The sequence below is a fragment of the Lygodium microphyllum genome, chromosome 15, assembly GCF_053477565.2.
Source record: "Lygodium microphyllum isolate KBCC chromosome 15, Lygodium_microphyllum_v1.1.10, whole genome shotgun sequence".
In the NCBI taxonomy this organism is placed as follows: domain Eukaryota; kingdom Viridiplantae; phylum Streptophyta; class Polypodiopsida; order Schizaeales; family Lygodiaceae; genus Lygodium; species Lygodium microphyllum.
The window spans coordinates 105993244-106006965 of record NC_141149.1 but is presented as its reverse complement, the minus strand read 5'-3'; the positions used below and the strand labels follow the sequence as shown (position 1 = coordinate 106006965).

The 13722-nt window shown below is 37.7% G+C and overlaps 2 protein-coding genes and 1 pseudogene across 10 annotated transcripts in view; 2 read left to right on the top strand and 1 right to left on the bottom strand.

The window, feature by feature from the left end:
• Positions 1-3632: 3632 nt before the first annotated feature.
• LOC148024862 (uncharacterized) overlaps positions 3633-13722 on the top strand; it is a 189800-nt gene continuing 179710 nt past the window's right edge. For 5 of the 8 annotated variants that reach the window (XR_015693367.1, XR_015693369.1, XR_015693370.1 and 2 more), the window contains exon 1: positions 4798-4878. Coding sequence is in view for 1 of the 8 variants with exons in the window: in XM_087694537.1 (XP_087550663.1) it covers positions 3697-3736; positions 4798-4878 (121 nt within the window). In the remaining 7 variants the exon portion in view is untranslated. Of the gene's footprint in view, positions 3737-4797; positions 4879-13722 lie in introns of those variants that run through there. The other 3 variants (XR_015693364.1, XM_087694537.1, XR_015693368.1) reach the window with 2 other exon arrangements.
• On the top strand, positions 5410-7346 carry LOC148024866 (uncharacterized; annotated as a pseudogene). Its single transcript, XR_015693443.1, has 2 exons — positions 5410-7109; positions 7214-7346. The product of XR_015693443.1 is annotated as an uncharacterized LOC148024866 (transcript).
• SHOC1 (shortage in chiasmata 1) overlaps positions 7185-13722 on the bottom strand; it is a 184889-nt gene continuing 178351 nt past the window's right edge. The window contains exons 6-8 of the mRNA XM_087694536.1: positions 8556-9618; positions 8078-8457; positions 7185-7989 (exon numbers count right to left, since the gene is read on the bottom strand). Coding sequence (XP_087550662.1) covers positions 7876-7989; positions 8078-8457; positions 8556-9618 — 1557 coding nt within the window. The 3' untranslated portion in view covers positions 7185-7875. The remainder of the gene's footprint in view (positions 7990-8077; positions 8458-8555; positions 9619-13722) is intronic.

The window sequence follows — 13722 nt, the reverse complement described above, 5'->3', positions numbered from 1 at the left end:
CATTAGATGAGCTTGTGTGAGCAAAAGAGAGCATATTGGCATTTGGTTTCTTCACAAGAAATCTTCCTGAGCATCAAGCACTTCTTCCTAGTACCACAAACCCCACCATTGGTCACACAGCAAGATGTCGTTATCAAAAAACACATACAAGCACAAACTAGGGTAGTGTGTGAATTCATACGATTGCATGTTCAACAAGGGACGAATTAATGTCAACTACCTTAGGGCTTTGATAACCCCCCTAGTGGGCTATCTTCCCAGTAAATGCTCTATGACTCCCAAAGTACCAAAAAAATTAGAGGCCAACTTTATCTCCAAAAGATATGATGATTGACTCTTTTCAATCTATAAGTCCTCTATCTATAAGCACTCTTGTAGCCTGAGTTAGAAAGGCATGCCACTTTTTTGAGGGGGGAAACATTAACATGTCATGTAGTCCAATGCAACCTTGGCATTGAGGTGGGGTGTTGAGAAATTAAGATGTGAACCCTATGTATGCAAGGGTGGATAAGAGTAGCTGGATGTAAATGGACCGGAGGGCAAGGGGAAAACCTAACCCTAGCCATCTAAAGGCTACTTAAACAACCAAGAGGTCACTTATAAAAAAGAGAGAGTGTGTTAGTTGTACTCCATAAACAATTGAATATGCAAGATTTTCTTCTTGTACTTCTTGAGCTCTCTTCTTTCTCTTATGCACATTTCTTGTCATACTACAAACTCTAATTTCCAACACTAAGGAACCCTCACACACATTGATACATGATAATGGCCACCCTACAATAGTAGTGTCAATAATTATAAGGCTACACTTCTGGTAAAGATTTATGCTTTAAAAAAACATTGACTTTGATTAAACCTTCACTGCTACTTGTTTTATAATAACAATTCAAAACATTTATACATTAGCTCATAATGGTTGAAATGTGTATTAACTTGATATATTAAATTTTCATTTTTAAATGATGATTTATATGAGAAAGTATATGTATTTTAATATGGTGATTTATTAAAAAATGAAAGGAAAGCAAGCTGTGCAAATTGACCTAAAGCATTATATAATCTAAAGCAAGTATCTAGACTTGATATGAGAAAAGTTCAATTGAGAGCATTCTCTATGTTAGATATGAAAATAATGTGCCTTTGATCATTGCAATTTATATTATTAACATGTTTTTCACTAGTTGTAATGAGATACATATTGATAATGCTAAGAATGATTTGAATTTGGCTTCTAACATGTCAAATTTGGGCCATTAAGTTCAAGTACTTTGATGGAGACATTGATTTGTACAAAACCAAGTATGTTGATACATAACAAAGATTTGGTTTGGAGGGATATACATTTATTTCTACTCCAACAAAGACATGTTTGAAGTTTTGCGATCTTACGAATGGAGTAGATCAATACATGGCACAAGCATCAAACATTAATAAAAACAATGAAACATATCTTTGTTATTTGAGAATTATATTGAGTTATTTTATCCCAAGAGTAGATCATTCTCTCTAGATTTACATGGTTTTTTGGGATTTTGATGAGTTGCCCATTATAATACTTATGTATCCACAAGTTAGTTTTCCTTCATGCTTGTCAATTCATGCACCCGCACACCCCCCTGCAAAAATCGCGCCCGCCCCGACTATGAGTGTGAGGGTTCCTTAGTTGATGTAGTGAGGGTCATTATCATGTAGTTTATGTAGTGTAATCTTAAGCTACTTTTGCTCCAAGCTTCTCAATTGATACTTCTCAAATGTAGTTTATGTAGTGTAATCTTAAGCTACTTTTGCTCCAAGCTATGTATATGTATCCTTACAACCCTAAATCCAATACATATATAACTAGAGTAAATCCTTCATGACTCTCAATGTGTTACAAGCTTAAAAATATGTACTGATTGTTCATTTTTGTGTATTTAAACTAAAAAAATGAAAATAATTTAAATGAAAGTGAATGAAAATAAGTGAATACAAATGCACAACTAAATCATGAGGTGATTTAGAAATAAACCATATTGTATGTGAGATTGCTTTCATAATTGGATCCATGATATGACATTAGGGCTAGACAAAATACATTTTTGATGTTAAAGTGTTTATAAATTTACATCACTAAAAGGTTAACCCATACCATGGATGGTTTTATTGGCCGCCTATTACTTTCATATTTTGACATCTCATTATTATTCTCATCTACTTGGATGCTATATTGACATATAATCCATTTGACGCTCCAATACGGTTGCTTTATGGCTTACTAGATTGTATTCCACTCGCTACATGTTTCAATTCAAACTAGAAAGATTGGCCAATTTCACATGTACATTCACACTATAAAAGATGTGGCTCTCTATCATGCTTTGATTAATCTACCAATTAATTATCTATAAATTAATGTAGATTCCTCCAAGCTTCAATGAACCATGAGATTCATTATAGCATTATCTCATGTGTAGAGAGAGAGAGAGAGAGAGAGAGAGAGAGAGAGAGAGAGAGAGAGAGAGAGAGAGAGAGAGAATCCTACAAATCACAGACTTATATGTACACATATGTTAGTGTGAGACATGTAAATGTATATATCTTACAACATGTTGATGAATAAGCTAAATCTAGCATGTAAATCTAAAGCCTATACTATTGTGATTTTACTCTACATCCCATTGTATTAGGATATTGTATATTTGCCTAGGATGTAAGATATTTAAGTATCTTACTAGCAAGGAGAGGGGGAGAGAGTTTGACCCATCAAGCTATTAAAACATAGAAAAAGACTTCTTTATTAGCAACATATACAATAGTGATTCTATTTAGAGAGTTATAAGATAATGGTAACTTGTGTGTATATGTGCTTTTTGTTGAGAAGGGGAGGGGATTTCAAAATTGATACGTTCATGCTAGATAGTTGCTCCACCTGCAATACATAGTGCTAGTTTCTCATGATTTTGCAAAAAAGTTGAAACCAACTCGAATAGTCCATGTCAAAAGCACATATGAATATACTTTTCTTAGGGCCATGCCATGCCTAGGTCCATTTGACCTATCTAAGTTCATACACCCAAGTTTATCGAAGTGTGGCTCGTATTTAGACTTGTGGTCCTAAAATTGTAGGACTCCAACAAGTGGAACAAGTATCACCAAAAATGAAAATGGTGATACTAGGAAGATCACCATAAGTATGCATATGCGGGGCAATATGTAGTCCCCCCCTCTTTCTTTCTCTCTTTTTAAAAACGTTTTTTAAAATACCCACTTTTTTTTCCCCATTAACTCTTGTCTTTTCCTTAGTTGTACAAGAGGGTCCATACCAATGCTCGAAAAAAACCTAAGTTTAGTGTGATTGCATCTTCAATTTTGAGATTTCACTTGAATTTTTTAATTTTTAAGGTTTGGCTTACCTTAGAGTTTCTTATAGTTAATGGTTTTTTATCTTTTTACTGTGGAAACTTGGGTTTTTAGTGTGCATGAAGTTCACATAAAGAATTAATTTATCAATTATTTTAAAATCAATAATTTTTGTGCATATACTAAGTATAAAATGTAAACGTTATTAGAATGCAAACGTTACATTCTTTAAAAAAAAGAAAACTACAAGTATAAAAACCACAATTTCCCACCTAGAGGCTCAAATTGCAGCAATCTTATCTTTTCAAGTTCTTTGTTCTCTGACTCTCACCAGTCAAACGACTCACAAGCAAGTACATGTGCTCCTACTCAGCTCGAGTCTCGAGCTCAAACTTTGGTATGTAATTGCTTCTCTCTTTCTCGCCCTCTTGTGTGTCTGTCGCAATAGAATCTCAAGGTTGAGAGCAATACTTGAATCAATAGTGGCAATGACCTATCTACAATGCTACGTGAAGCCTGTTTTCTATAAGCGTAGGTTGCACCTTGTATGAATATGAGAGAGAGAGAGAGAGAGAGAGAGAGAGAGAGAGAGAGAGAGAGAGAGAGAGAGAGAGAGATGATAGCATCAAGTGAGTCGTGACCCTGCAAATCGCTAATGAATCATGATCAATCTCTCTCTCACACATGTGACACAACTCGTTGAGTCGTGAGTCCTGACTCCCCACCTGTGACCTGTATAATCAAATCTGACCTGTGTTATTGAGATTCAATTAACCAATAACGAGTCCTCATGAGTCAATAGACTCATGACGCAACTTGATAGGCACAAAGCAATTACAACAACAGCTTAGTTGCACCTCCATATGTGTTAGCCTTTCTTCTATTAAAATACTGCTATGTAGGAGCCTGCGTATAATCCTTAGCAGTTTGGGAGAGATAATACCTTTCTTGTTTCCCAACATATCGACTATATCTCCTCTCTTCCCCCCTCCCCCCCCTTCCTTTGCTCTCTCTCCACCCCTCCACCATGGGGTCTTTTTTTAATTGTCCCATACCTCTACTTCCCCTCAACCCACTCCCCAAAAACCACAAAACCCACCCACCTTCAAAGTTTCATCTTTGCAAGCAGATCTCTCACTGGGTTATGGGTAGATGCGGAGCCCCCCTCCCCACACCAAACCCAATTTTCTACACACAGACTCTCGTGGTGACCTCATGGATGCAATCCGTCCCTTCACTTACTATACAGATTCAACTTCCAACCATGATTCGTGTTCTAGTTACATCTTAGTTGAGGATGTGGGCTACTCAAGGCAACAACAATACACAACCAAGAAAGCAAGAAATACCCATAGCACCCATGGTTCCAGTGGCAGTAACTTGGCATCATATGTAGTTAATTTAATTGTTTGATTTTGAAAAACAGGTTAATTAATAATCTCTCTATTTTCATCATAAACAATGAGGATTTGAATGTTGTGCACCTTGCAAAGAAGGCTACAAACTTTCAAAGAGGATTAATCTCATCAAACACAAAAAGTAAGCTCTCTCTTTTGCTCTTTTTTCTTTTTTATTTAGATAATGCCTTATAAGTAATATATATTCATCATGTTTTATTTGACAAAGTTTTATTTCTTAAAGGAATACCTTCAAGTACTACATAATATGAGCTAGTTGTGACCTCAAGATGCAACTTTCGATTTTATCTCAGTTTTACATTTCAACTATTGAGTAAGTCTTTCCAATGGCTTCAAGATTGTCTAAACAAATGACTTTACTTGGCTTGCTTGGTTTTTCAAAGCATATTTTAGTCAATAAAGATAATGGAAAGAAAAATTTAGAAAATGTAGTTCATGATGAGAAAGTGGATAAAGTTGAAGTACAAGACCGAGGCTATTAATATTCAGCATAGTGCATTAGTGAATCATGTCCAATCCAAGAGACACCAACAACAATGTATGGGCATTGCACAATGGAAAAAAATGTATTGAAATGGGAGTATCTAAACATTTTGAGGTTGTAGTAGATACCATGAAAAATTTGTTTCGAGTTGCTTGCTTTGTAGCATAAAATGACCTTACTTTTACAAAATTTGTTCCTACCCTTAACCTTCTTAGGGAGTGCAAGTCCCTAAATATTCCAAATAACATGTATAATAATGATAAATCTTGTGCCACCTTTGCCCAATAGCTAGGAAAAGAACTAGAGGAAAGTTACATTACATATGTTAGGGAATCACCTTATTACGATATCATGATAGATTAATCAACTGACATACCAATGGAAAAGAACTTAATTTTTTATGTTTCTTATATAAAAAATCATGAACCAAAAGTCTCAATTTTAGACCTCTTAGAGGTTGGTGATCAAAGTGGACTTTTTGCCTCATTTAAAATTTTCCTATTAAAGCATAACCTTGATGAGAAAAAATTGGTTAGTTTTGGTTTTGATGGTGCTTCAATTATGATTGGTAAAAAAGGCAAGGTTGCAAGAAGGTTAAAGGATACATGTGCATTTCTAACACCTATACATTGTGTTGCACATTGCACTAACCTTTGTGCTAGTAAGGCAATTGCGAAATTTTCATATGCAAAACATGTAGATTCCACTTTGAATGAAATTGCAACTCTTTAGAAAAAGTATTGTTCGAATAGAAAAGCTTAAGGTTTTACAACAAGAGTTTGACTTGCCTTTTCTTAAGCTTGATATAATACACTCAATTCATTGGTTAAGTAGACATAAAGTCCTTTGCAAGTTTTGTGACTTGCTTGAACCATTGCTCGAGTATTTGAAAGTAAAAATAGTTCAATTTTTGCTAAAGTTTCCTCATTAGAAGCTATATATGTCATACATTTCTTAGGAGATCTATTCTTCCAATTAACAAGCCTGAGCAAACTTTTCCAAAAAACATATGTAGATGTCATTGCAATCCTTAGGATAATAGATGTAGAAATAGTGACTATGGAGTTGAGAGTTTATCATGAGACCTAGCTTGGATCTTAATACCCTAGAGTTAGATAGTTGTGGATATCCCATTATTCTTGACTATAGGCCCTCAAAATGTCTTCTATATGAGTCAAGATCTTCCATAAGAGGTCATAAGTATAGGAGCATTGAGCTTGTGCTTGATTAAAGTGGCTCTGACCTTGAGAGGCAATAGCTTTTCAAAAGACCTTCACTGCTCATGTTATAGGGAACTTGAGAAAAAGATTTGATGATTGCTCAATCCTAGGTCACTTTAAACTATTGTCTCCATCATGTTATCCTCCTACCAAAGAATTTAGAAAAAAACTAAAGAATTATGGAGATGATGAAATAGAAGAGATCATAAAATTTTATGGGATAGATAAACTTTAAAAGGAGACATGTTTTTTGAAAGAATTATTGATCCTACTTGCGTGAGAAAAGAGTTTCAAACCTTTAAGTTTCAAGCATTCAATGAATGGAAAGGATGGAATTTTAAAAACACATGGTGTTAAATTAGTAATAATGAAACTTTGAGATAGAAATATGGATCATTATTAAAGCTTGGTCATGTAGTCCTAGTACAATGTTGTAGCATTGCTATTTGTGAGTGTGGCTTTAGCATCCAAAATGTGATTAAGACCAAATTAAAAAATTCTCTTACTACCAAAGGCACATGTACTTTAATGAGAATTTCTATTGAAGGTCCTCCAATGTCTGAGTTTGACTTTGACAAAGCAATTACATTATGGCGCAATGACGTGAAGACTTCAAGGCATGCTCACATCTCTGATGTTGATTAAAATGTAAGCTCTATAACCTTATAAATAACCATTATAATCCATGCATTGATTTACGAATCACAATCCCTATAAGCTAGTTTGGTGTTCTTTTGGATTCTTATGTCTAGGTGAAGATATGAAGATGAAAAGAAAACAAAGATCCATAAGCATCAAAGAGCTTTTTCCTTGATATTGTGATGAAGCCATTGTTGCAGTGAGAGTGCCATATTTAGAGAGCCATGGATGTTGTATAAGTTCATGACTTACGAGTCACAAAGCCAAATGAAAGCCCTTTTGTAATATTATTTTGGTCTCTCCAAAATGATACAATGAAGACTTCCTTTGGAATTTATCTTGTTACTATGTTTCAATATCATTGCAATTTGCACCTTATAAAAAATTTGATTTGTCTTTTATAAAACTTTTGAACATCTAATGGATAAGTTTTCAAAGTGTTAAAATTTGGGTTGGCCTTAACCTGCCTCTAATTTTATCAAGGAAAAAATATTTCACCCAAGTCTTTGCATTGAAACCTATAAGTTTGCTACTTTAAAGGTTTCACAAGCTTTGGAAAAATAGTTTTTTTTCGAGCACTGGTCCACACAAGTTTTGACTTGTGTGTGACTGCAGTGCCTTGATAAAAAGGCCCCCTCCACACGAAGTTAAAAAAATGTGGCGCGACTCTTACTACTTAGTAGCAAGTGAGTCACGCGGACTTACCGCTTATATTTCCTGTCGGAGATGCTCGGTTTTTTTGAAGGACAAATGGCATCTCCCGTATCATGTATGGTCAGATGATGTAATGACTGCAAAAAATGTCACCAGCACGGTACTCGCTCTGTTTGGAATCTTCCCAGACGAGGCGACTCTGTGGATCAGTTCCTCTCCTCGCGAAGGATAGCACCTGCGATACTAGAATCGGTCGGGTTGAACATAGGGATCTAACATTTATGTACTCCCCTCAGAAATCCCGCCAAAAACACGGACTGTACCTTCTTCGATCTCTTATCGACCGGCGTCCAGCAAGCCTTGAGTCGTTTGGACGATGCAAATGCCCCCTGCTGCTCAGTGCAAAGATTTGGACTGTCACAGAATTTGTTCTTTTGTACCTTACTTGAGAATGCTCTCTTCTTTGCAGGGTTCTGTTCTTCAGCTCTGCTCTCAAACCTGTACCTTGAAAAAAAACCCGTCTCAGATTTTCGCTGCCCTTCAACGTCTTGCTGTCTTCTGCAGTCTCGTCCCGTGGAAGAATATCGTCTCTTCGAGTGTGCTCTGATTTCTTTAGCGGATTGCATTGGGTATCCTTCTAGGACTTCGTATCGTTGACAATCAAATAGGTCGTCTAAATTCTCCTCTAAAGGTGTGCCTCTCACTGCATCACGCTTAACATTAATTACTTCCAAAGGTGGAATGAGTTTTGCATCATTCATACACAGAGGGGTGAACTGATGATTAGAAGGAAGAAACAACCTTGATGTCTCCATGGGGCACCTTGTGCTAACTCCACCCCGTCAGTGCCAGTAACCTTATTTTGCCAATTTTTGGAGCCCAATTCAGCATCAAGAGGAATATAATCCCACGGCTGCTTGGAGCTGACTTCATCAAAGTCATCGTATGCAGATAATAGACGCTCGCGTGTCCCGAAGGGTTTGGAGCATCTTGATTTATGTGGATCTGATAAGTCCTTAGATTGCTCGAAAGGTTTAAAGCATCTTGATTTATGTGGATCTAAGAAGTCTTCCAACTGCTCTTTTCTGCATGCACCGATCGGATGCTGCTTCCTGTTCAGGATAAGATCCAATGTTTTCTTTAACTTTGAATCACATTCTTTCGAAATATGTGGGGTAGTTGCCTTTCCAAAAGCAAAGTCAGATTCGCCAAATTTGTCTAATCCTACAAGGCAACGTGGCAGGTTGAGGTAGTCATTACTCTGCTGGATATCCCATAATACTTCCTCTGAAAGCGGATTACAGGGATGCAATAAATCTTCACCATTTTTTTCTTCCTTTCCACATTCAGAATCGAATTCATTAAGGGCAGTTTTTGGAACACTCACATGATCTACATCTGGCATCCCCAACAATTGATATTGATCTGTTGTGCTATTCATTTTGAGTCCTTTATGTATTTTCCCACTTCTTCCAGTTTGGCATTGCTTCTTGAACAACATCATACTTCTTTCATTCAAGTCAAAGAGGTCAGTGATGTCAACCTGTTCTTCAACCTTTAGGGATATGAAGTCATGGAACTGACTGCCACAAGTTAATACTGCATGAGCCGTGATAGCATTGATTGAGGGAAAACTTGTAAGGAATGACTCTGCGTATGTTTTTGCCTCCAGCATAGCAGGAACTAGGTGAGATGTTCTTGATCTTTTGACATTATCTATGCATTGCTTAACAATCATATCAGTGGTTGGTAAACTGTCAGACAGGAAGCATTGAAGTTGAATCTCCAGTTCAATAGCAGCAGCATGAAGGTATCCAAAAGACACTAGCATTTTTTCCCAAAAACTGATTGACCCTTCAAAAACCTTCATTGAAGCAAACAAGGTCAATTAGCCGCTCCTGCAAGAGTTACTGCCAATCAACTTTTTGAAGACTTTCAGAAACCTTTTTTCTCAAATAGTAATTGTAGTATGAGAATTCAATACAGCTTTATGAGCTTTTGAAAGACTTCAATGAGCTCTTTCTCTCCACCTTACCGTTCACTTCAAGATAAAGCTTGATGCTAAATTTTTTTTAAAAAAAGACAACATTGTACGATGTTGAGTGGCACAGAGATTTCACGTTTGCAATTACGTAAAATTGAAGTATATGTTTAGCAAAGAATGATGTGTGGAGCAAAGACTGCCTTGCCTGCCAAAATCAAGCATTTTTTGTAGCATTTCTTTCTTGTACTGATGCCTATAGGTCGTCCTCCATGAGTATTATGGTCACTTATCTAGGTTGGTAATTAATCAAATAGGGATTTTTAGGAGAATGTTGCAGTCAACTGGTTCAATGAATTGTCTAATGGTTAGGTTCATAGTTGTTTTCAGACGCATCTGAAATGAATTTCAGACGTCTGTAAATGTCTGAAAAACAGATGTCTGAAAACCCCATATCAGACTTGATGTTTTTTTTAATTAAAAAATGTTGACGACTTTACACAAAAGCATACAGAATGTGGTCGCCTTTATCTGCCGACTCTTTCCCTGGATCCAGGCAGTCTGAAACACACACTCCTGAGGAATCGTGACTGAAAACGACTGAACTCAGCCTGAGGAACTCCACAAACTGTGGGAAACACAGCTCTCTACTTGAAAATACTGCTGCCTGACATACTTAGTTGATGAGTAAATTTAATGAATGATGAAGATGATGAGTAGATTAGTTGATGACAGATGAATCATGAATCATGATATATGATGTGACTCTATTATGCAGTTTTCAGTTTTGCTTTTGGTTGTGTATTTTTCTCATATTTTGTTAAGAATATGTTAAAAAATTAGGGTCACGTATGATTCAGGTCTAGGGTCTGAATCATACTCGTTTCATACTTTCATACGCGTTTGCGTTTGACGTTTGATTCACGTATGGAAAAACTATGGTTAGGTTTGAGAAAACACTGTAGCCACAGGCTGAGATCAAAGTTAACAGTGGTAAGTTGAGCCACAGGAAACTAAAATGGGAAAAACAGAGATGCATTTTCGTTAAGTCTTTATGTTTTGGAGAATGCCCTTTACTTTAAATAGAGGAAGTGAAAATTTTATAAGGTCAACCAGCAGTTCCAGATGCAGCAGGCCACATCACTTCATCTAAGACTCAGTCCTAAAGCATACACAATTCAAAAGAAGAAAAGATAAGCCAAGAAAGCACATTAAGTCACCTTTGCACAGAACATTAACTTGCTCCCATGGTCCGCAAGATGTTGGGAATAAAGGCCTCGTGCCTTTTAAATGTGCTCGGGTGTGAACACACCCTTAGCACTTGTACTTACACATATATATCTATCTAAAAACCTAAAGGTACACACTCGTCATTGTACCTGAAAACGTGCTCACTCTCTACTCTACTCTCTCTGGCTCTCATTGCGCGTAGGACAGTCTGTCTCAACCATTGGCCCCTAACCGATCCCCTACAAACTGGTATCAGAGCCATCAGGTTCTGTGCACTTCCCGAGATCTGACAAGACCACAGACAACTGGAGTTCTTGACGACCTGTGTGTTGGGCTGAGGCAGAAGGCAATGTGTGGCATCAAGCAGGCATAGATTGCCAAAGGTTCAGGCGGGCTGGACATGCGACAGCAGTTGTTGAAGAGTAGTCGCAGGCGAGTTGACGGACGGCACCTGATAGATGGCGCCTGCAAGGCAGTTGACCTGTGCAGAAACGTGACGGGTTGCAGTCGGCGGGACTGGTCACGGCGGGCAGCTGTTGACGGGGTGTTGACCAGCGGGCGCTGACGAGATGCGATGGCAGGCGCGCGACGGATGGAACCGTCAGCGGGGCTCATGGCACACGACTGACAGGTCAACAGACCTGTCATCCATTTTTTTTTTCTTCTTCAAAATTTTTGAAAGGCCTCTCCCCCTACCAAGGGTTCATGCGTTGGAGGCACAGACCTCAGACCTGTGCCAAATTGAGCCAGAAATTTGGGGCTTTTCCCAAATTTAGGGATCTCAACGCAGAATTGGACAATTTGACTCAGAAATTGCAAAGTCGGTGCACATTTGCCTGGAAATTTAGGGGTTTTTCAAATTTTAGTAAAATTTTTTCAATTTCACTGAAATTAGTGTACGCAAGACTAAGAAAATTTGGGGATTTGTCCAGATTTGATGCGAGCAAGATGCAACAATGATATCTGTCTCGGAAATTGCAGGAATTTGTGACATTTTGTCCCTGAGATTTGGGGGTTTTAATGTACATGCGCAGATTGGGCTGAAATTTATCCAATTTCTCGACGTTGATGCACATTGGACCCCTTGCAATTTGGGGCTTTTGCAGTTTGGGCAAAATTTGTGCAACATTTGGTCATTTTATGTAAATGCAGGTTGAATTCCACACGATTTGGACATCAACACTTGGTAATAAAATTTGGGGGCTTTGTTGAAATTGCTCTATTTTGGCAAAATTGAACTGTCCTATGCATGAAAGAGAAAATGCAGATGCGTGTTTGATGCTTTGAGCACAAAATTTTAGAGCTTGACCGTTCGTGTCAAATTTTATGCCCGTGGGTACATGTACAACAAAAATTGCAACTGAAATTTTGGGATTCCTCATGTAATGTGATGCACATGCACTTGGAACAGCTGTAATCAGTTGGATAATGCTGTAGCACATGGTTTGGTGCTTTTGAAAATTTAATTATAGATCTGAAATTTGTGCTTCTGCGTGGTCATTTATTGTTGATTGGTACTTGTTTGTACCTTGGTCACTTGGGTGACAGTTTGGACCTACATTTGCTGGTTTTTTTGTCATATTTGGGCTGAAAATCATGGCTGGCAGCAATGACAGCAGTAATCTGATGCACATAAAGAAGCTTGAAAGCGCACATAATTTTGTAGTTTGGCAAAAGTAGTGCTACAATATCCTGTTACAAAAGAAGCAGGCAAAGCCAATCAAAACCAAAGGAGCAAAGCCCGCGGACATGGATCAGGATGATTGGGATGAGTTAAATGAGCTTGCACACTCAACCATAGAGCTATCGATTTCTGATGCCTTGCTCTTCAATATTGAAGGTTTGGATTCTGCATATGTTATATGGACTGACTGGAAGAACTGTATGCACAAAAGAGTGCTGCAAGCAAAGTGTATTGGCTGAAAAAGCTTATGGATTTGCGTATGAAAGAGGGTTCAGCAATGTCTACTCACTTGAGTGAGTTTAACTCCATTTTTAGGCCAGCTGGTTGCCTTGAAGTTCATGATTAATGAGGAATTTAAGGCTACTTTCTTGCTTTGCACTCTACTAGAGAGTTGGGATACATTCAGGACTGCTATGAGCAATTCTAATGTAATCCTTTTGTATGCTGATGTAGAGAGTGCTCTACTTATGGAAGAGATGAATCGCCAGAACAATGCATCCAGTAGGTCTTCCAGTGCTTTGCATATTAGGGGCAGATCACAACAAAAGGGCAAATATGATGGCAAGGGATGCAATAAATCACGTAGCAAAGATGTTGAATGCCATCATTGTGGCAAGAAGGGTCACTTTAAACGTGACTGCTACAAATGGAAGAAAGAGAAATGAAAATGCAAGAAGACATATGATAGCAAGGAAGAGAAGAAGGACAGTCAACCTAAGAAGAGTAGTGTAAAAATTGAAGAGGTGAATGTAGTCACTCATGACAGTGACAGTGGGAGTGTACTCTTTTGTCTCTTCACACTTTGGTGCACATGCTTTACTTGCAGATACAGATGATGACATGCATACCTGGATTCTTGAATCAGATGCTTCCTTTCACGTCACCCCTCATCATGAATGGTTTTCCGCCTATACAGGGGGTCGACATGGTGTTGTCCATATTCGAGACAACTATACATGTGAGATTGCAGGTATTGACAGTGTGCAGTTACAGTTTCAGCATGGCTCTGTCTTTACACTTCAACATGTACGGCATGTACCTCAACTCAAGAAGAGCTTGATTAGCACAGGGCA